Below are 22702 nucleotides of genomic sequence, written 5' to 3'. Positions count from 1 at the left end.
TTATCGAGGAACAACTACGAGACCTACCTCCTGGATACCAATCACATAATGTGGTGCTGCTTCTTGGTTGTGAAATTCGCTCCACGTTAGTGTTATGGAAGCCATTTGGATTAGGTGGGCCACACTTTACTAGAGGTTCACAAATGCCATCACAGAAAGTGACGCGTTAAGAACATGTAGAGAAATCAACCATTTTAAGCTACCTATTAGTTGGGTGCCTTGTGAGCCATTGTGGGTTTAGATCCATGTAGGAGTCTTTGTTGAGTGACAAGAAGATTGTGTGGTTCCGAACTTGTATAACCAGATTATGAACTCCATGATACTGGTGAAAGAACTATGGAGGTAGAGAGAGAAGAAAATGGATGGTTTTCAAAGGATAACTTGAGCAAAACCATTACAATTATGATGGATAAGGAAAATGAGTTGGGTGTTTCTCTGAAGAAGAACCTTAAAAAATGGAGAGGGATACTATCAGAGCCAGGGTTTATGAGCGATTATATTGATAGGTTTATCCATAATCTAAAAGAGCTTTGTAAGGTTGTAAATTAGTTTTAGCCTTTTAACCAAGAAATCTCATGGTTTTGGTTTTTTCAATCTCATATTGTTCTTATGTGTTGTAATATAAGTAAATAGGGTGAATTTAATTTTGTATTACTAGTATATTGACGCAAGTACTAGAGGTGTCAAAGGGGCCGTGCTGGGCTAACTCGTCTCATTTAAACTTCATGCTTTTAATGATTTCGTGCAAGGCCGAGCTGGCCCATTTAATTTATCTGGTCGTGTCGTGCTGACCCACTTAGTAAAATCATTGAGTCAAGCCTACACAAAGCCCATGTCCACATTGAAACGGGCCGGGATCGTGCCATACTCGGGTCCAAGAACTAACTTATTTAATTTGAATTTTTTTCACTTGATTTTTTTTTCATTGGAATCTCTTTCTTGACCCCCAAAAAAACTCAAATTCAGCTACAACATCTCAATCTCCACCCAGACCTAATCACGTTTTATCCCATCACTGTCCCTCACGTTGAAGGCCTTCATGAGGGCATTGAGTTTGCCTCTGAGGTCCCGATAGCTTTGATCCATTTGTTCTGTGTTGATGTGGATCAAAACCGTAAGCAAATCCAAGCTATCCTAAAAGCCAACTTCCACGACCATAAGATCAACATGATTTTCTACTACTTTGTTCATTGGGTATTAGAATTCACAAGGAAACTTAGGGTTGGGATCAAATCTATTTACTACATCACTACAGCTGCAGTTGTGCATGCGTTCTCTATTGTGCCGATGAGAAATTACAACCTTAGCCTTACTGGTATTATTATCGAGCAACAACAACTCGACCTACCTCCTGGATACCAATCACAAAATGTGGTGTTGCTTCCTGTTGAAATTCGCTCCATGTTAGTGTTATGGAAGCCGTTTGGATTAGGTGGGCTCATACTTTACCAAAGGTTCACAAATGTCATCACAGAAAGTGACGCATTTTGCATAAGAACATGTAGAGAAATCGAAGGTCATTTCTGCGATTATCTAAGCGCACAACACAAAAAGCCTATGATTTTAATTGGCCCAGTTTATGGGTTGGAAGATTTGAACAAGAATAGCCCACCTTTAGAAGATATGTGGGCTAACTGGCTTGGTGGGTTTGAGGAAGCAGGGTCGATGATGTTTTGTGCATTTGAGAGTTAGTTGATCTTTGAGAAGGACCAATTCCAAGAGCTTGTGTTGGGGTTTGAGCTAACTAGGTTGCCCTTTTTTGTGGTTCTCAAACCACTTGCGGCCTATGCAACAATTGAAGAGGCACTACCAAATGGGTTTGAAGAGAGGGTGAAAGGGAGAGGGGTGGTTTTTAGGGGTTGGGTGCAGCAGACAACCATTTTAAGCTACCCATTAGTTGGGTGCCTTGTGAGCCATTGTGGGTTTGGATCCATGTTGGAGTCTTTATTGAGTGAACAAGTAGATTGTGTTGGTTCCGAACTTGTGTGACCAGATCATGAACACCATGATACTGGTGAAAGAGCTCAAAGTTGCTATGGAGGTAGAGAGTGAAGAAAATGGATGGTTTTCAAAGGATAGCTTGAGCAAAACCATTACAACTGTGATGGATAAGGAAAATGAGTTGGGTGTTTCTTTGAAGAAGAACCTTGCGAAATGGAGAGGGATACTATCAGAGCCAGGGTTTATGAGCGATTATATTGATAGGTTTATCCAAAATCTAAAAGAGCTTTATAAGGTTGTAAATTAGCTTTAGCCTTTTAACCAAGAAATCTTATGGTTTTGGTCTTTTCAATCTCATATTGTTGCTATGTGTTGTAATATAAGTAAATAAGGTGAATTTCAATTTTGTATTTCTAATATATTGATGCTAGTACTAGAGGTGTCAAAGGGGCCGTGCCGGGCTGACCCGTCCCATTTAAACTCGTACCTTTAATTATTTCATGCAAGGCCGGGTTGGCCCATTTAATTTATTTGGTCGTGTCGTGCCGACCCACTTAGTAAAATCATTGATTCAACTCTACACAAAGCCCATGTCCACATTAAAACGGAGCCGGGATCGTGCCATTCTCGGGCCCAAGAACAAACCCATTTAATTTGAATTTTTTTCACTTGATTTTTTTCACTGGAATCTCTTTCTTGACGCCCAAAAAAATTCAAATTCAGCTACAACATCTCAATCTCCACCCATACCTAATGACATTTTGTCCCATCACTGTCCCTCACGTTGAAGGCCTTCATGAGGGCATTGAGTTTGCCTATGAGGTCCCAACAGCTTTGATCCATTTGTTCTGTGTTGTTGTGGATCAAGACCGTAAGCAAATCCAAGCAATCCTAAAAGCCAACTTCCACGACCATAAGATCGACATGATTTTCTACTACTTTGTTCTTTGGGTACCAGAATTCACAAGGAAATTTAGGGTTGGAATCAAATCTATTTACTACATCACTACAGTTGCTGCTGTGCATGCGTTCTCTGTGATGGATAAGGAAAATGAGTTGGGTGTTTCTCTAAAGAAGAACCTTGTGAAATGGAGAGGGATACTATCAAAGCTAGGGTTTATGAGCGATTATATTGATAGGTTTATTCAGAATCTAAAAGAGCTTTGTAAGGCTGTAAATTAGGCTTTAGCTTCTTAACCAAGATATCTCATGGTTTTGGTCTTTTCAATCTCATATTGTTGCTATGTGTTGTAATATAAGTAAATTGGGTGAATTTCAATTATGTATTACTAGTATATTTATGTTAGTACTCGAGGTGTCAAATGGGCCGTGTTGGGCCAGCCTGTCCCATTTAAACTCGTGCTATTAACGTTTTCGTGTAGGGCCGTCCCGTGCCAGCCAATTTAGTAAAATCAATGATTCCGGCCCTACTCAAAGCCCATGTCCACTTTGAATCGGGTCGGGCTAGGCTGGGCTCGTGCCGTGCCCGTGATCGTGCTATACTCGGGCCTAAAAACTAACCCATTTAATTTGAATTTTTTTCACTTGATTTTTTTTTTCACTAGATAAACATTAATCAATCAAACATCCAAATAATATGAAAGGGCAGAGGGAAAAAAGTGTGAAGAAATGTCTTGCTTTGATTATAAGAGAAGCGTATATATCATATGTACTAATTAGATATCAAGTCCAATGTTGTTTAATTAATTAAGGCCTGAGTAATTTTCCTAGAATGAAAGACATCAAATATATATTTATGATTTTAAAAAAAAAACATATAAACATTGACATTAGATGTCAAATTATTGCATTTTGACTTTTGAGAAAGAAAAATTGTTAAGTGGGTCGGGCTTGGGCCGTGCTTGAAGTGGGCTCAGGCCAAGCATGGATTTGGGCCATGGGCCATCCCGGTCCATTAGACCTCATTTTTAATCCTGGCCTGACCCAAGTTTTTGTGTTGTGCCGAGCACAGCTCATTAATATTTGTGCTCGTGCCGTGCCGTGCCTCATTTAAACTAGTTGGGCTCGTGCTGTGCTGGGCCGGCCTATCCCTTTTGACACCTCTAGTTAGTACTCGTATTATCAGTTGGGTAAAGTGCCGAATGGCCCCCTAAACTTGTACATAACTATCAATTTTCCCTCTGACCTTTTTTTTTAGTGAATTAAGGGCTCAAATTAAATTTTATTATCAATGTTCCCCCAACCGTCAAAAGCCCCACATTTCATCCATTAATCAGTCCTATTTGACTCACGTTGACTCTTTTTTGAGGTTTATTTTGGTCATTCCTCATGGATTGAATTACCCATGTGAACCTCATTTCTCATTTTGTCCACCAAGGTTGGTTCTCCATTTGTTTCTGGTGATTTCAATCTATTTGGGGAGAGAGAGAGAGAGAGAGAGAGATAAGGACTAACTTACCTAGCAATTTTGATGGGTCACACAGAGGGAGTTCGAAGTTGGAATACGGCAGTTCATGGACGTTGCCGTCACGAGTTTGCTTACTGTGGGAAGGTTGCAAAAATTCAGACTTCTTGGACTTCTTCACATCCGGGATGAAGATTTTATGTTTGTGCGCTAGTGAGTTGAATTTTGAAGTTTGAGTTTCTAATTTGTAGTTTTGAGTTTCCAAGTTTTAAAACTCTGTCATTGCAGAATCGTTGTCAAATCTGGGAGTGGGGTGACCCTGTTATGTGTCATAGATCTAAGAAAATAATTCCAAGACTGCTGAGGAGAATTAACAAGTTGGAAGTAGAAAAAAGGTAGGGAATTCGAAGCTAAAAAACCCATGGTTTTAGGTGTCATTGTGCATGTTTGGGGTTATTAGGTGGTTGATTTTGAATGAAGATAGAGGCACCACTGGGCAATTGTAGAAAGGGATGGGTAGTTGGCATTTTGTAAGGGTTATAAAGGGATGGGTAATTGGCATTTTGTAATGGTTAGAAGGGATGGGTGTTTGGGTTTTGTAATGGTTAGAAAAGGATGGGTGATTGGCAATTTGTAATGGTCATAAAGGGATGGGTAATTGATAATTTGTAATGGTTAGTAAGGATGGGTGATTGGCTTTTTGTAAGGGTAAGAAAGGGTGTATAATTGGCTTCATTTTAAGTGTTGTGACCAATGTAATCAATGTAAAGTTATTTTGGTGAATGAAAATGCAAGCTCTCATCTCGATAATTGAAATAGTAACTATCACACCAAATATATGAACTACACTTCAAAGTATGCCAAAATACAACATTTGAATTCACAATACATTACATTAATAGCACTTCAAAATACTCAAACACATCCCTTAAACAGTCTTGTCCAAAATCCCTTAAACATACACATCCACAACATATAGCTCTGCCATGAAAGCTTGTCCAAATTCAGATAAAATACGTCTTCATCACTAAAGCTTTGCATATTATTTGTACAAAATCAGTTCAAATGTACTCCTTAAAGAGTTGCAATCCAAAATGATCCACAGGCCAAAATAAACATCACAACTCTTCAACCATTCACTTCAAATATATGACTAAACTCTCCATGGCCTTATTCGTTTTTATGGAGATTTGAACCTAGGCCTTTTTGGAGAAGTTGCCATTGTTTGAGGTTGTGAACTTGAACCTTGAGGAGCTTATGAAATTGGAGCTTCTGAACTTGAACCTTGAGGAGCTTGTGGACTTTGGATGAGTTGTGAAAGAGCTTGTGAACTTGAAGCTTTCACAGGTTAGGATCTTGAACCTTGAGAAGGTTGTGAATCAGCAAATAGATTGGTTTCCTATGACTTGGGAGACATGGGTTCCTCTTCTCACTTGTAGCAACCATAGCTATCTTAAGCCTTTTAAAGATACCACAATAATGCAATTATTGATCCAAAACATCAAGGTTTAATCCAAGTACTTACATTAAACTTTGGTGTGACATGAGTTTGTTGTTGTTCACTCACAACACATCTACCTCTCACAACACCTTTGCCCTTGACACCAACCGTTCCACTTGCAGTTTTTGTTCCACTTGCATTGGCACTAGAAGTATCAACACCTCCATTAACAATTGCAGCTCATTTTCCCCTTGTACCTCTTCCCTCACATCTCATCTTCCCCTCTTACCGCCTCTTGCTCTAGTACCTCTAGGTTGCCTCTTCATTGTCAATAACAACAAATCACATGTTAACATAGCAAAAACAACACATCATATGTTAACATAGCCATTTTCAACAAATGAAATGTGTAAAAAAACAAATGAATAAATTATATATATATATATATATAACCTATCCATTTTGGGAAAAACTTGCAAATTGTGACCTACTTGTCCACAGTTGCGGCATGTCAATACAATGCCATACCTCCTTAGTTTTGTTCTCCCTCTTGGCATTTCATCAGGTTCTTTATTTTTGCTCAGTTTGGGCCTTCCTAGTTGGATGTAATAAACAAGTGGCTTGATAGGTACATGCCCTATTTTTCTCCAATATGCTTGACTAGGCATTAGAGATATATAGCCCTCATAAGCCCTGTCATATGCCGGCCTTTTTTAAATTGCATGCACAAAATCCAAAGGTTTGTGCTCACTCTTTGTTATCACAACCAAGGCATGTGCACATGGGGTTCCACTTAAGTCCCATTTTCTGCAGGTGCATATATGCCTTTCTAAATCCACAACAAACATAGCTCCCAACATACTATTAACTTGATACTTCTCCCTACCAACATATAAAGTTATGCATTGGCCATTTTCAATTGTATTCTTCTCCATAATAACAAATATTCTTGGACCAATTTCATGGGGTCACACTATCTCTCTAAGTCTAGCCATTCTGAGCATCAAGTATGTTCTAATTCTCTCCAAAAGAGTAACAATGGGCTTATACCTTGCTTCTAATATTGTAGCATTAAAACACTCACACAAGTTGTTTAGAAGTATATCACACTTTGGGACTGTACTAAAGTGTGATCGACTTCAATGAGCAACTAGTCTCTCCTCAAGCTACTTATATGCTGCCTCAGATTAGCCCAACATCTGCTCTATTTCAACCTCAAATATAGGTAATGTTGTTGGCCTAGTTGCTGCCCACAATCTCTACTTCAAAGTTAGATCAGCATGGCCTGCAAGCTTGAAATCATTGTGCAAGTGCCACACACAATGCATGTCCTCAGCATTGGGTATCAAAAGCATGAATGGAATTCCCTAAACCTTTTTGAATACCAACATCTTGAAAGAATATATCAAAGAAACAACTCAAGTCTCTGTATTTTCAACTTCAACAACAACAAAAGCAATTGGATACATCCTATTAGGGTTTTTCGCAGCTATGGTCCGTCAACTATACTAATTGCAGGTCACAGAACTCAATTATTAGTTGCAGAGGTCACTCAACTATGTGTTTCGTTGCACCGTTAGTCCCTACCGTCAAGTCTCTCTAACGGAAGGGACTAATGGTGCAACACAACACCTAATTGAGTGACCTCTATAACTATTTTTGGAGTTAAGTGACCAAAATGTAACTCCAAGTATAGTTGAGGGATCATTTCTACAAATAATCCTAACTGAAAAGTCACATTTGCCCATCAATAATTGGATAGATCTTGCTACATCATCATTTTAAACGTAAAAAACTAACGGACTTGACGGAAGGACTACTGGTGCAACGAAACACATAGTTGAGTGACTTCTGCAACTAATAATTGAGTTCAATGACCCAAATGCAATTACGGGTATAGTTGAGGGACCATAGCTGCAAAAAATCTCATCCTATTACTTCCATCAACCCCAACTGCACTTAGAATCTGCCCTGGGTGAGAACCCTTAACATGGACACTCATCAAAACCCACACTGGTCTACATCCTTCTACAAATCTTTTTTTAAGTGCTCCAAAACATATATAAATCCTCTTAAACATAGGATTCTTACCCTGCAAATCAGTCTTCACAATGATAGTACTTCTACAATTATTACTTTCTAACTCCTCACAATAATCTCACACCTTTCCATATTTCTCTTCAATACTAATTTGAATTCTGATTTTTGCAAAACTCTTGGCTTTATAAACTTGAGCCACAGTTACATCTATGGCATAATGTTTCCTCACCAGTCTTTATGAAATCTGTCACCTTCATCTTGGTATTATCTCTTAACTCCTCATCAAACCTCTTAGATAGCTATGATGAACTACTGCAAAAACATCCATAGACACTGATGCAACAATATCATAGGCATCCTCAGCAGTCAATAGGCTCATATTGGATCACCAATTGTGAATAAGAATTTTGTGTCAAATTGTAGAGGATATCTAAACACGTAGGGCAACAACGATACAAGCATAGAACCTAGACTCTCTAGTGAGACTTGTTTTGCTCGAGAAGTTGACATCTATAATTTGCTCATCAGCATCACACTTACCATCATTTTGTCCAATACTAGCATCCACCGAGGACAAACCATTAAGCTCATTGCAGACTGTACTAGAGCTAGAGAGCTTAATGAGGCCAAATTCATCATAAGTTCAGCCATCCTCCGAAATGACAACAAATTAAGTGTCTTCAAATCCATTTGAATGTTTCAAGGATCTAGCATCTCTGTGGGAGTGATTTTTGTCCCTTAGAATATTTGATGAATATATTTCTCTTTCTCATTCCTCGAACTCTTTCTCCCTGCAAAACCAATCGGAATAAGAGGACCACACCCTGGGGGGCGTGTTGACCAAAGGCGCTCTGATGCCTAAGTTAGTTCTATTGATTCATAGAGAAACAATAGTTAAAAAGGGTATGGAGCTCTCGCGGGGAGAGAACCGGATGACCAAAGCCGTGTGTAATGGCCGAAGCCTTGTGTAAGAAAGAGATGGAGGTGGCAACAAGGAGGGGAATTTCTGCAGTAATTTGAGAGCTTAGAATGGCTTACCTCATGCCTTGCATAGCCTTGTATTTATAGAGCCTCATAGGGTTAGGGTTTGGAGAAAAATAATCCTTGTTGGGAAAAGAATTATTTTTCCTAATTTTAGGATATTTAAATCAATTAGGGATTTAATGAGGATCAAATCCCTAATTCAAGGCAAGAATCCCCAAATCAAATAATCCCCAAATGGAAGGAAATATTTGACCTAGGATTTTGCTAAAATTCGGTTCCCACAATCTCCATTGACAACTACATGGTTTTTGTCATTTTCTGGCTCATGCGGTTTAGGGCTTGTCACAAATTTTTTTTTTTGGACATCGGCTTGTCACATTCTGGTCATTCAAAGTTTCATCTGAATCAAGAAGAGATTTATCCAGAGTAGAGTTCATTAGGAAGCTTTTCTGTCCAAACAAATCAGAAATTTCAAGTCCACGGACAGAATTAGGATGACCCAAATCAGAAAGAAGCGATTTCTAGATTTGAGCGGTTGCTCTGGAATTGAAGTGATTTCACCTAATGTTATCTCAAGCTTGAAAAGACTAGATGACTTGAGAATGGGAAACAGCTTTAACCAATGAGAGGATGAAGGAGTCAATGTCCAAAGAAGTAATGCTAGCCTTTCAAAGCTGAAGCACTTATCTAAGCTAACCTCATTAGACTTACATATTATAGATGGCAACATTCTTCCAGAAAACCTGTTCTCTGATAAGCTAGAAAGATACCACATATTGATTGGCAATGCGTGGAAATGGCATGGTGTGGATGAAACCTTCAACACTCTAAAACTCAAGCAAACCACCCGCAATCAATTGGACCAAGGTTTAAAATTGTTGCTGAAGAGATCTGAAGCTTTGTACTTGGATCTCCATGTCCAAAACAATGCTGACATTACATATATCATTAACTCAATCCATTGGAGTTACACTCATAATGCCTTCCCCATCTTGGAGTCCCTATTTCTTGACAACCTTGTTAGTCTAGAGAGTGTTTGTTATAGCCAACTCACAGCTGAGTCTTTTTGGAAATTTAAGAATCATAAAAGTGGAAAGCTGTCACAGATTGAGGAATCTCTTTTCATTTTCCATTGCTAGTAATGGATGTGAAGGACTCCAGGGAGAACCTTCAAACTGATGTACCATCCTTTTTAGGAAAGGTAAATTACACCTCTGTTTCTCTTTATGCAGTCGTTTAATTTATTTCCAATATGTTCACTTCAATTTAAATGATTTCTTAACAAGCCTTATGATGAATATACATATATGCATGTAGGATTTTCTAACTAGGAGACATTGCTCATGCTTGGCCTAGCAAAGTTTATGGCAATATGGGAAACTCAATTTACTTGCTCCAAACTCTTTTTGCAAACTCATAGTAGTTCAACTTGCATGTCCAGAAAACATCTTTGGACCTAGTATTTGCTGACATTTGTATATAATTAATTGTAATTAGCTGCATAGCTGTTTGATTAGTTCTCCTACATGGGAGTTTGACTTTTAGCCTTAATCTCCTTCTTTTGTATCAAGCTGTGAACTATCTAAATCTCTTCTAGGACTGAAGAATGACATATCATCATCAGCACAATAGTATTCTTTTTGTCTCACTGGATGTCATGTCCCGTGAGGATTATCATTATTTTTCTACTCATCTTTCTGAGACTTCTCGTCAGGAGGAAAACTTGAGTAGTGAAGATAAGTTTTACGTTGATCCGATTTGGGGAATAAAAATAGAACAAATGGAAACAAAATGAAAGCAGTAGTTCTTTGACTCTTCTTCCTGTAGGTCATCATCGTAAGAGTTGGAATGTCAAAAAAGTGATAAGGCACCTCTCAAGCAACATGATTAGTCGGTTGCCCCAACGACAAGTAATCCTAAGGTAGAGTTTTGTTGAATATGATTCTCCTGTTGTTCCTTCCTGATGATCCAATTGATTGTTGCATTGATGATGACTTAGAAATTCCTATTTCCATGAGGAAAGAGATAGAGGAATTGAGAGCTCTCAGAAGGAAGTCTATTTGGGAGCTAGTGGAGTTACAGAAGGAAAGAAAAAGGTTGCTTACAACTTGCAAGTGAGATGTAATTAAAACTTTGACACTTAAATCATTGTTGAATTGGTAACCCCAAGCTCGAAGTCATTAGAGCATTTCCAACAGCTAAGGCTGGACTCGGGCTAGGGGGGATTTGGCCAAAAAGTGGTTTCTAGCAACAAAAGCAAGCCCGGGCAGATGGTGGGACCCAACAGACTAGCTAGTCCGAGGGCAAGGCTGACGTCAGACGCGCCAACTTTAAAAAATTTGAACATGCCGCTACAGTGCCCTCATCCACGTGGCGCGTGCTGGGCTCTCCGATAAGATTTTTTCCAACAATCCAACGACAACCAATTTTTGTGCAATAAATGACTGGAAAAAAATCAAATTATTATTTTTTAAATACCAAAAAAATTACTGATTTTTTTGTACAGATTACCTTATTTCCATTTTTAACATTTAAGTAAATGAAAGTAAAAGGACAAAGACATTTACTTAAGTTTACAATGTAAATAAGGAAGTACCCCCCATTTGGATTCAAATAAAAATACTAGAAAATCAAATTCCCACCAAATCAAAATATAAAAAATCGGTTTTAGTGCAAAATACGATTTAGGCTAAAAATGATGGCTCATTAAGTCAATATATACTTCATACTAAAATCCCATAAAATCAAGTTTTCTTATTTGATGTACAAGGAATAAAAGCCGCCAATATATTGAGAAAATGATTATTCTGAAAAACCATTTTTCATATTTAGTCAATATTGCACCTTAGCTAAAAAAATTCTGGGTCCCCGGTGTCTATAACTACCAACCAATACTCTTCCTTTTAACACCAAATCCTCGTACTTTTTTTTTTCTATAAGTACCAACCAATACAACTAATAAAATAAAATCTTATTCGAAAATATTATCAAAATTAATTGTTTAGGTAAAAAGAGTTGTGAAAAAGAAAAAGAATAGTATTTGTCATGGCAAAGGGCAACTGGAAACACATTGCTTAATATGACAAGCGGCTACTATTCATGTGAATAGAATGCTTACCTCCCCTCTTTGCATGACAAGGGGCAAACCACTGGAAGTGCTCTTAAGTATAGATGATGGCCCAATATTTAACAGGACCTCTATGCAAGTCCAGTCAATGTGAGGCAAACGAAATCTAAAAAATACAATTCTCTTTTATGTTTAGTCCGTAGAAAGGGTTTTTGGGGTGTGGACTTTGGGTTATAAAGATTTAAACACAGTTTTCTTCTTGTCAAGATACGTAGGGCAAAGGAAATTGAAGTGGATCCACTGTGGGTCAATGGGGTCACTCGACCTTGTGGAAGCTTAATATATGGATGGAAGGTCCCTCCGACAACCCCTTGGAAGCTTGTTTGGCGGCCTTCATATACCCACCAAGTGTTGATGAAATGTCTCAAGGACATTGAAGGTTTTTTAAATTGACCTGGCCCCAAAGGAAGAATACACACAAACAATTTGTTCAGCCTTTCCCCAAGCCCAGCCCAACATTCTCCCCACAAAACCCCAAGAACCCCTAACCCTAACCTCCCAAATCCCCACCTGCTTCCTTGTTCAGGTGGTGCTGCCGCCGCCGCCGCCGCCGCTGTTCTACCTCCATCTATCACCTTTTGTGCCGCCACTTTTCGGAACTTTTAGCACGACCCGTTGAGACAGCTAAAGGGTAACCCTAACTTTCCATCCGACATCATACCTGAGATTCTTTCAAGGCTACCAGTGAAGTCATTATGCCGCTTCAGGTGTGTATCGAAGTCATGGCGTTCTTTAATCGCCGACCCCGATTTCGTCAAGATGCACCTTAACAAATCTATTGAGAATGAGGATATTTTCAACCAAAGACGAAGGCTTATATTTACTGACCTCTCAACCAGGTTACTACTCTTTAAACCTCGATGAATTTCTCGGTAATAATAATGAATTTCTCAATAATAATAATAATGATGATGCAGTAGTTGATAATTATCTTGGTAAAGATAACGAAAACCATATTGATAAAATTCATGCTGATGATGATGTACTAGTGCCCACTGATCTCCACCATATTTGTAAACTGCCAAGTGATTGGGTTTTCTTGTTGTTTCACTCCAATGGCTTGTTGTTGTGCCTGTTACATAACAGCGGTTTCTATCTGGTTAACCTGCAACAAGAGAATCCAAGAAACTTGCAGATATACCAGACGTCGGAAGGGTATTATTCCAGCTGCGTTGGTTTTGGTTTTGATCACTCCTCTGGTGATTACAAGGTCGTTATATTATATTTGGAAGGTGGAATTATGTTCAGTGTCTACACGTTGAAACCTGGCTCTTGGCGAATGATTCAAAGGCGATATCCCTACCAAGTTGAGCCCATGCAGAAAGGGATACTTCTGAATGGAGCCCTTCATTGGTTGTTGATGGATAGAGTTGGAGTTGAACATCGGTCGGTGATTATATCTTTCAATTTAGCAGAGGAGAATGTCCGAGAAATTCCACTACCTCTTGCTTCTATTGATACGAGATATTATATTGTTGGGGCCTTCGGAGATTGCTTATGTTTAATACATAGTGGTGCTGATGGAGGAATGCACAATGAGTTTTGGATCATGAAAGAATATGGCATGAGGGAGTCTTGGACTAAAATAAGGAGCCCCATCCCATATTCTGTATTACGACACTCTGGTTTTTGGAAGAAATGTCATGATCTCTTGGTGTTCAGGAACCGATTGCTTTTGTGCAATTCTAATGGTCCAAGATTTCGGAATCTTTCAATCTCCGGATTACCTGAAGTTAAAGAAGTTGGGATTTACTTGGAAAGCCTTGTTTCCCTGAATAATAATGTTGACTGAGGACAATGTTTAAGTACGTAGGATATGGAGGAGGATGTTAAGAAGATGAACTCACTTCATCTGTATCTATGGCTCCAAAACATGGAATTGTCATTTATCTCTGCTATTTTCTTCGTATTCAATTTCCTTGGGGATGATTTTAATGTTTGTTAATTTTATTTTAGCGATGATTTTGCATTCTCGCATAAAAAGGGGCTAACTCCTCGTTAAGTGGCTTGGCTTGGACTGGGTTGGAGTCAAGTCTAAGTTAGTCCTTATGAGTCTCACTCCTCTATATGGGACTTGTAATTGTTGCTCATTTTAATTGAAATAGTCATAGTCTAGTCCCACCCACCAAATGTGGCCGTAACACACCATCGCCTAGCATTTATAAGTTTACCAAACACCAAGACACTAAGCAAGACACTTGTCCAATTTAATTGAAATAGTACATAACAGGAATGGTAGATAAATCAAGCAAGCAAGGGAGGCGGTCAATTGAGATTACACCAAAATGCTACGGCCCAAAGCCTGGTGACATGCTCTTAAACTGCAAAGCACTGCATTATGTCAAATGCGTAGTAATTTATTTGATAAGTTACCAAAGAATACTCAGTATACTCAATGTAAAAATCAGGGTTTACACGGATAAGCACCCTGGTCATAGACGAGTGTCATCACCAGTTACATTGTTAAGAACAGAAAAGAATGAACTACATGATACAAACCAAAACTTTCCTCTAATAAATTTCTACAAGACTTAGCTTCAGTTCTTATAAGTCGTTTACATGTGGCTCCGCATTCTCCTGCAGTCATGTTATGTGTTACGGACATTTATCAATTGTGGAAAAATAGCATCCAGTAGGAAAAAATTAAACATTTATGTAAAACTGACAAGCAGGAAAGAACATGAAATCAAAATGATGCGATCTTTCATCCCTACTATGGTGTCAATTGTTTCAATTTTTAAATAGTTAATGTAGATTGTGTTTAATAATAATAATAATAATAATAATAACAACCATGTTGACCAAAACAATAATAATAACCATGGCCGGGCCATGCAGCCACCAGAGTTGCCTCTGGGTTTAGAGGGGCCCTCCTGGGCTATGGACAGCCATGGCTGGGAGATGGGGAAAATGGTGGAGGAGGAGAAGGGTGGAAGGGGATGGGAAGAGATGAGAGGATGAGAAAAAAAAAATTCTGTCAGTTTTTCGTATACAATAATTCAATAAAATTAGATGCGTGTGTTGAGCAACAACTTGAGTGCAAACAGTTTTATCAGAATTCAGAAATAATATTGCACAGAATATACTCTGGCACAGGCAGCTCTGCATTCTCCAACAGACATTCTATATGTCATGACACAGCATTCATGAACTGTTAAGCAAACACTACAAACTATAGAAAAAAGCATATGTCTAAACTGAATAGTGGGGAAAAAAATGAAGAAGGCCCCTATTTTTTGAGAAGAAGATGAAGGTCCTTGTGCTTGCCGCAAGGTAGAGAGAGAGAGAGAGAGAGAGAGAGAGAGAGAGAGAGAGAGAGAGTCGCTAACTATTACAGTATATCATTTACTGTCAATGGAATGAGATCCTAGATCAAATAAAGATTTCTAGATTAGAAATTAAATGAGGAGATATTTATTTGCATTGTAGACAAGAAGGTGCAACTTACATCGGCAAGAACAAATTTCACTTACACGAAGGTACAGTAATCGTCTACTATTTACTTTTTACTTTTGAGCATATTAGAAGTCAAGTGAATAAAAAGTTTTAAATAAAAAAATCAAAACAATTACTCCAGCTGTAAGTTGAATTCACTTTTGTGGATAAACCAAATTTGGACTCTACGCCTAGAAATAACTGATAGAAAGATATCATATGACTCATATGCGACTAAGCATTCCCACTATAGTGGCTAGGGCTTTTCACTATAAGCACAGCCATTCTCTAACCTGTATACTTGGTAATTTCTAGACCTTGACCTTCTACTAAGTAATTCTGAATTGTATCCATCATGACATTTTAATTTCCTTTCCTTTCTTTTGATTTTGAATTTCTTTCCTGCACAACTGTTCTATTTTCAGCTCTGATTCTGAAAGATGAACTTCATCAATAACATTGTCCTTAACACTCTAGGTTTTTCTAAATCTCGTTTTTTCCACCAATAACCAGATTTTTTCAACCTAAAGAAAAAATCATTTATGTACTTTTAGGGTTCTGATCACATGCAGTATTGATTAGTGAAATAGTCTGGGATTTCAGTAAGATATCTACTTTAAACCTAAACGAAAGAATTACAAGGGTCAATTAAGATGACAACAGGGAAACTCTGCAAATAAGAAACTTAATATAACTGAAGACATAAAGCAATAAATAAATAAAACCCCACAAACAAACATATTGCAGATACAAATTAAAAGTTTTACCACAAGCAAAAACGAATGGTGTTACCAAAGACTAAATCACATAAATACCACTTACTATATAAATATGTAATTCCGCGTGCCACAGTTATCTGATGCTGGAAACAGAAACTCTGTTTATATGCTAACTTTGCTTGGAACCTGAGTCTAACAGAAGAAAAATCAGAAGAATATGCAAACCAAGTTATTAACCATATCTACCTAAGTTTTTGTTCCATCCTGTGGCCTGCTCAAACCAGTGGTTGCAGTCACGGACCCTGGACTCCCTGGTGAAGAGAAAAATGCTCCCAGAGCCTCTAGAAAGAACCTCTTATTAGGGACAATACCATCTTTGTCCATGCACTTCAGCAGTTTCTCTAGAAGCTCCTTCATGTTGGCTTTAGTGTACGCCTTATAAAGAAGTTTATATGTTGATACATTTGGGCGCACCCCAATACTATTTCCGTTCACAAAAAGCTTATCAGCTTCCACGGGCAAACCATTCATGCAGTAGACATCAAGCATCGCATTAAGCGTTGACACTTTTAGCTCCTTTCCAGAGTCAGCCAACCTGTCAAATACCTCCCTAGCTTTTGAAACACAATCACAGAACCCATACATCATGATAAGACTCTCATAGGTTATGAAGCTTGGTGTGTATTTCATGTCAATCATCTTCTTGAACACATCTTCTGCTTTCTCCTTAAGCCTTGCCTTCCCGTAATTTATGATCATTGAATTAAATGTAGGAAGTGTTGGTTTCTCCTTGGAACGAAGTAAGCTCTTAAATACCTGTTCCATCTTATCAAATTGTTGTTTCTTCCCATATGAATCAATCAGCAAATTGAAGGTGATGATGTCAGGCTTGCACTGATTACTTTTCATGCGAGAAAGAACAGATTCCATTTCTCTGATATTCCCATTTTTCCCATATGCATCCATTACACCATTATACGTGTAGATGTCAGGGGAAGCAATGCTCTCATCAAGATCCTTAAATAAAGAGTTAACTTTCTCTACATTTCGAGATTGTGCAAAAGCTCTCAAAAGAATATTATATGTCACAATGTTGGGTTGGCACCGTTCCATCCCCTTCATCTTGTCAAAGTATCTGAGAGCTTTGTCCAAAGCCTTTGCTTTGTCCTTGCTGTTGAGGTGGGCTGAGATGAGTGCATTGTAAACAGAAGTATCAGGCCGACACCCACTATTACGCATCTCAGAGAAGAGCCACATGGCCATCCGAGTTTGGCCTTTCTTTCCCATAACCGAAATCAGTTTCGAATAGACTCCATTATCAGCAACATACCAGCGCTGCTTTTGCATCCATCTGAACACCTGAGTGTGGGTTATGTAAGTGAAGCTACCTTTCATCCAATCATAATCGCTGCTAGAAAATGCTCAAATTGTAACTGAAACGTCTTGGTTCAAATTAGCTGTATATCATCAAGTTCACTGAAACTTAACTAAATTGTCCAGATATACATATATTTTTCTCCTCCAAACTCGTAAAATCATAGTCATGCACCCATGAGCTATTTCTTAAAACCCATAAAATTTATGTCATTGCCCAGATTTAACATGTGAAAAACTAGACTTAGAAATGCCTAATTTCTACAATATAAACACATGCCGTTCTATTCCCTATATATTGTAACATGCACAACAACTATATACGAAAATCACATCGTTCAATCAAGCTTTCAACGATTATTGGGCTCCACAAACCAAACCAAATAAGCTCAATCATAAAGTATATCAACGACCACAAACACCACAACAAAAATTTCAACAATTTCAAAGACCCAAAAGCTAAAAATGCAGAGATTGAAAAAAGAGCTGACCTCTAAGCACTGAAGCCACTCGTCACTCTTCCCAAGCTCTTCAAAAAGCAGAAAGCAATGCTCAGTTCTAACAATCCTAACGTACTTGTTGAGCGTCTTCAACAAGGGCTCTTTGTCACTGAAGCTCCTCATGAGCATACGAACCACCTCACGGACATCCGGGTCCTCGGTCTTCGTTCCCGGTTTTCTTTTGGGTCGGGTCGAAACGCAGGAAATTCGGGTCATGGGTCGCTTCCGGAGAAGCACGTGTGGAAGCCATGGCTGTGTAAGGTTGGAGTTTTGAGAAAAAATTTGAGCAAATGCCAATGTGGAGGGATGGAGAGAGTTCGGTGAGAGACTTAAGGGCATTATGAGTTCTGGCTGGGTCTGAATTTAGAGGGAGAGTAGGAGGTTTTAAGGGAAGAACATGGTGGAGCAACCTGGGCAGCTTGGTTTTTGACTTGAAGGTTTCAGAGAGAATGAATGAGAGCTCAAATTAGCAGGGAGAGGAGATCTGTGAGAAAGCGGATGAGACGGAAGAGGGAGAGATGCGGTTTTCTTTTCGTTTTTAACTCTTTTTTCAATAATTATTATTTACTTTTTGGTTTTTACTTTTAACTGGCTCAATGCTGAACCAAAGCCATATGGGATAGCACTACAGTGAAAAAGGGGGTCAAATTCTTTCCCACTAAGTGCATCCAGTTCCATTCATGTAGAATACAATCTTGAAATAACCCAATATAATTATGTCCCTGCCCCTCCTTAGTGAATAAGCAAAAAAATATGATGGACCTAAGGATCTTTAGTAGAAAAAACAAAAAAAAAACATGAAAGTTATGCATCAAATAACATAATTAAATTAGTTTCTTTAGTATTTCAATTCAAGTTGTTCGGTATGCCGATATTATTGTTTGACAAAAACCTACTAAGAGTATCTCCAATCTGAAGTGTCAAAAGTGTCACATAAGAATTGCTAGAATAACATCTCACATCACTCCAACTGAATTGTTAAAACTGATGTGGAATGAAGGTTAGATGTTCAACCATTACTTTTGACATCCCAAAAGCAAGATGTCAAATGAATATTTTATTATTTTTTTAAAGACAACTAACTGTTACTTTTATTTATTTATTTATTTTTTCTTCTTTATCTTGAATGATTTGACCGTTACAAACTTTTACTTCTTTCTCTTTCCAATTTATTTCCTACCGTTGAACAATTTTTTTTAAACACTCATTTTCTTCAAAAAGCTAAAAATAAATAAAAGAACTTGTGCTCAAACACAATTCTTCTTTTATACCAAAAAATTTTCTTTTCTTTTACAGTGAATTGTGAAGAACCCCAACATGTCTCATCATTTTTCCGATTCATCTTCTGATTCGACAGATGAGCACTTTTGGAATCTTGTTGATTCATAATCTAGTGAAGAACTAGAAATGTTGGAAATGGTTCCCTTGCAAAAGGAACAAGAAAATATGGAAGGAGAAACGAGTAAACATTGTGGTGCCATCCAATGTCATGCATATATCGACAGTGGACGACTACAAGGGCACCAAAGACTCTATGATGATTATTTTGTTGAGAATCTTAAGTACTCTCCAACTCAATTTTGAAGAAGGTTCTGAATGCGCCAGCCACTTTTTCTTCAAATCCTAAATGCGATAGAAGATTATGACTCATACTTTGCCCAAAAAAGGGATCGAGCTGATCATCTTGGTTTATCACCTTTACAAAAGGTCACTGTTGTGATGAGAATGATTGCTTACGGAGTTGCAGCTGATGTTGTCGATGATTATGTGCGGATCGGTGAAACTACTTCAATTGAATAAATGAAAAGGTTTGTTCAAGCGGTTATTGACATTTTTGGTGAGAATTACTTGAGAAGGCCAAACAATGATGATATTTCTAGGTTATTAGCAGAAGGTGAGACTCAGAAGGTGAGACTTGTGGGTTTCCAAGAACGCTTGGTAGCATCGATTGCATGCATTGGAAATGAAAAAATTGTATGTTGCATGGAAAGGGATGTATGCTCATGGAGACCATCGCGAGCCTTAGTTGACTCTCGAAGTTGTGGCTTCAAAAGATCTATGGATATGGCATGCTTTCTTTGGATTTCCAGGATCACATAATGATATAAATGTAGGATGGCAGAGGTAGATTCCTCTGCATAAAGAGAAGCATGGGCTCCACAAGAATACACGAGCACCTTGGACAAGCCCAACATGGCCTTTTTGTTGTTTCAAGCCTTGCAAGGTAATGGCCCAAGCTTAGACCACAAGCCTAACCCGTGCTTAAGTACCAAACAAGCCTAGGTCAAGGCATGTTTGGGCTTTACAGGGTAAGTCCACTAAGACTTATCTTTGGGCCCCATGCCTCTAAATGGATCAACATTGATCACCAAAATCTCCTTATTCAATGAAACAGTAGTAATTTAGGACATTATGCTCACTCGGTAAATATCTCACACATCCCTATAGTCAAACGACTAATTGAATTGACATACATATCAACGGAACTCTGGATCCCCAATCAACATTCTGCATGTAGTCTCTCGCAGCGATAAACTAGCCATCAACGAGTCATATATATAGCAAATTACTGCCATCAGTAGGAGGTTCCTGTTCCTTCAACCAAGAAACCTTACTTTTTCCCATTGATTCTATTATCAAAACTGACTTAAGCATCAAAGACTCATTGGCTCACATTGCACTTATGTAGACTATGACTCACCTATGTCTTTACTTCTTGGTGGCACAGCAAAAACATCCTCTTGAAGGGTGGACAAAATAATCCGCCGCATATACAAATTCCCCAACATTACCCAACTAAAACATATACAATAAGCCTAACTCAAATATATACCCACCTAAATAATTTTGGACCTAAATCTAAGAAGTCATTTTTTTAGGAAAGTTGATATAGATCCAAATTTCTATTGTGGAATTGCGTTTAATCCTTGAATTTGGTGACTTTGATCCAAGTTCGTTGACTTTTGTGCCACATAAAATTACATTCCCTTTTTTTTTTTTTTTTCAAATATTTTATGATGTAATAGTCATTTAAGTCATATTGCCTATTGTGTAATATTATTTTATGTACATTTTTTTTATAGGTAACATACAATTTTATTTTGTCTACTTTTGTATCTAACTTATAGGTAGTCTTCCAATTTATGTTCCTAACTTATAGGTAACACGATTTATCACTAAGTATTTACTTTTTGGTTTTTTTTCTTTTTCTTTAATAATTATCATTGTTTACTTTTTGGTTTTTACTGTGACTGGCCCAAAAGAATAACTGGCTCAATGCTGGGCCTAGTAAGGATATTTGTAGGCAAAAAAAAAAAAAAAAAATCAAAGTTATTTATCAAATAACATAATTAAATTGATTTCTTTAGTATTTATGATCGATATCAATGGGCTCTCTAACATTATTATTTTATTAATGATAATTATAATTACAAGGAGGATGTTCTACAAATCCTCCTGTCCTCCATTTACAAAAGAATGTTGCTGTTAGTAAATGAGGTCAAGTAAACGATATTAGATTCTTGGAAAGAAAAAAAAAAAAAAGAATATCCTCAAATTACTATAATTTCTAAAAAAAATTGAATTTTCATACACAAGTGAGTGGGCCAATTTTGGAATTATCATATCCATTCGAGTTTTGACTTTTGTTTTTGTTGGTAACTTTCAGAATTGATTGGAATGTGCCCAAAGTGAACATTTTTGGATTGAAAATCAATTGGAGTGTGCACATATTAACACTCGATTAGAGCGTGAAATTGAAATCCAAGCAAAATCAAAGTACCAAAAATGCCTTTAAGACGTGTTAAATTTTTACTAGATTCGTGACACCACATTGAAATGTCATGTTGAATAGCATAAAAATTTCTCAGAAGTTGTGTTGCTAAAGATTCATCTTAGAATTAATAACATACCAATAGGAGTTTGATCTTATCAACATTCTCTTCTTTTCCTCAAGTCCTCTTATCCATTCAAGTTCAGTTGAGCAAATCAAATGAATATATAAAATTTAAGAAAGGGAAAAATAATGTACCATATAAATACATACCATTTATATTAATTACCTTATCTAATGAATTTTACTCACCGTGTCCGTTTGTAAACAATAATGTTCTTTCACTATAAAAGCATGATAACTGCAAATGGTTCCTGCCATCAAACTCTCCGTTGAATGAAATTGACAAACAATGAAGGGGTCATCAAAAGCAATATGGCAGTTTTACTGCGTTGTGCTTCTCCTTGCCTCAGCCTTTGCTCCAAGTACTTCATATTGGATCCGCAGAGGTCTTACAAAGGACTATGTGCGCATCGTCAACAACCTCAACAACCAACAACTCCAGTACCAATGTAAATCCAAAGACGATGATTTTGGCCTTCGTAGTCTTCCGCCCAATGGGGAGTACGAATGGGGATTTCGGGTCAACCTCTGGGGCAGCACACTTTACTTCTGCAATTTCTGGTATTTGGACAACCATGCTGTTTTTGATGTGTTTAGAGATACTATTGATTTTCTATACGAATGTGGTGGAGCTCATTGCATATGGAAAGCCAAAGAAGATGGGATTTACTTGTTTCATATCCAAACGAAAGAAGATAAAAAAATGCATGACTGGGAAAAGATCAAAGCCTGAAAATGATATGTGTGGAAGTTAGTTTTGTTCTACTTAAAGGCTCAAGTAAATGCATCGGGCATCAAATTATAATAAAGTTGTTTAATGCTCTACTTCTTGTCAATCGTCTTGATTAACACAATTCCATCATTTGATTTCTTTCTTTTCT

The 22702-nt window shown here is 37.7% G+C and overlaps 2 protein-coding genes and 4 pseudogenes across 4 annotated transcripts; 4 read left to right on the top strand and 2 right to left on the bottom strand.

The window, feature by feature from the left end:
* Positions 1-1167: 1167 nt before the first annotated feature.
* LOC103326670 (UDP-glycosyltransferase 79B6 pseudogene) lies at positions 1168-2248 on the top strand (annotated as a pseudogene).
* A 3559-nt stretch (positions 2249-5807) lies between these two features.
* On the bottom strand, positions 5808-8166 carry LOC148919006 (uncharacterized; annotated as a pseudogene).
* A 3967-nt stretch (positions 8167-12133) lies between these two features.
* On the top strand, positions 12134-13796 carry LOC103326669 (F-box/kelch-repeat protein At3g06240-like; annotated as a pseudogene). Its single transcript, XR_016125206.1, has one exon. The product of XR_016125206.1 is annotated as an F-box/kelch-repeat protein At3g06240-like (transcript).
* A 438-nt stretch (positions 13797-14234) lies between these two features.
* On the bottom strand, positions 14235-18449 carry LOC103326659 (pentatricopeptide repeat-containing protein At4g39620, chloroplastic-like). 2 transcript variants are annotated; one of them, XR_016125205.1, is made up of 3 exons: positions 17918-18449; positions 16156-17411; positions 14235-14475 (listed from the first exon to the last, which is right to left on the bottom strand). XR_016125205.1 is itself a non-coding variant. In XM_089048397.1 (3 exons), the coding sequence occupies exons 1-2, from the start codon at positions 18263-18265 to the stop codon at positions 16299-16301; spliced, it is 1461 nt and encodes a 486-aa protein (XP_088904523.1). In that variant the 5' UTR covers positions 18266-18449; the 3' UTR covers positions 14235-14475. The 2 variants fall into 2 exon arrangements, 1 of the variants encoding a protein (XP_088904523.1); XM_089048397.1 differs by having other exon boundaries at positions 16299-17411.
* Positions 18450-19333: 884 nt separating this feature from the next.
* On the top strand, positions 19334-20054 carry LOC148919005 (uncharacterized; annotated as a pseudogene).
* Positions 20055-22110: 2056 nt separating this feature from the next.
* LOC103326668 (S-protein homolog 2-like) lies at positions 22111-22554 on the top strand. The gene has a single exon (XM_008228906.2). The coding sequence runs from the start codon at positions 22111-22113 to the stop codon at positions 22552-22554; it is 444 nt and encodes a 147-aa protein (XP_008227128.1).
* Positions 22555-22702: the final 148 nt, after the last annotated feature.

The sequence above is a fragment of the Prunus mume genome, linkage group LG3, assembly GCF_029339155.1.
Source record: "Prunus mume cultivar Tortuosa linkage group LG3, ASM2933915v1, whole genome shotgun sequence".
NCBI lineage: Eukaryota > Viridiplantae > Streptophyta > Magnoliopsida > Rosales > Rosaceae > Prunus > Prunus mume.
This window is presented reverse-complemented; position numbering and strand designations above follow the sequence as displayed.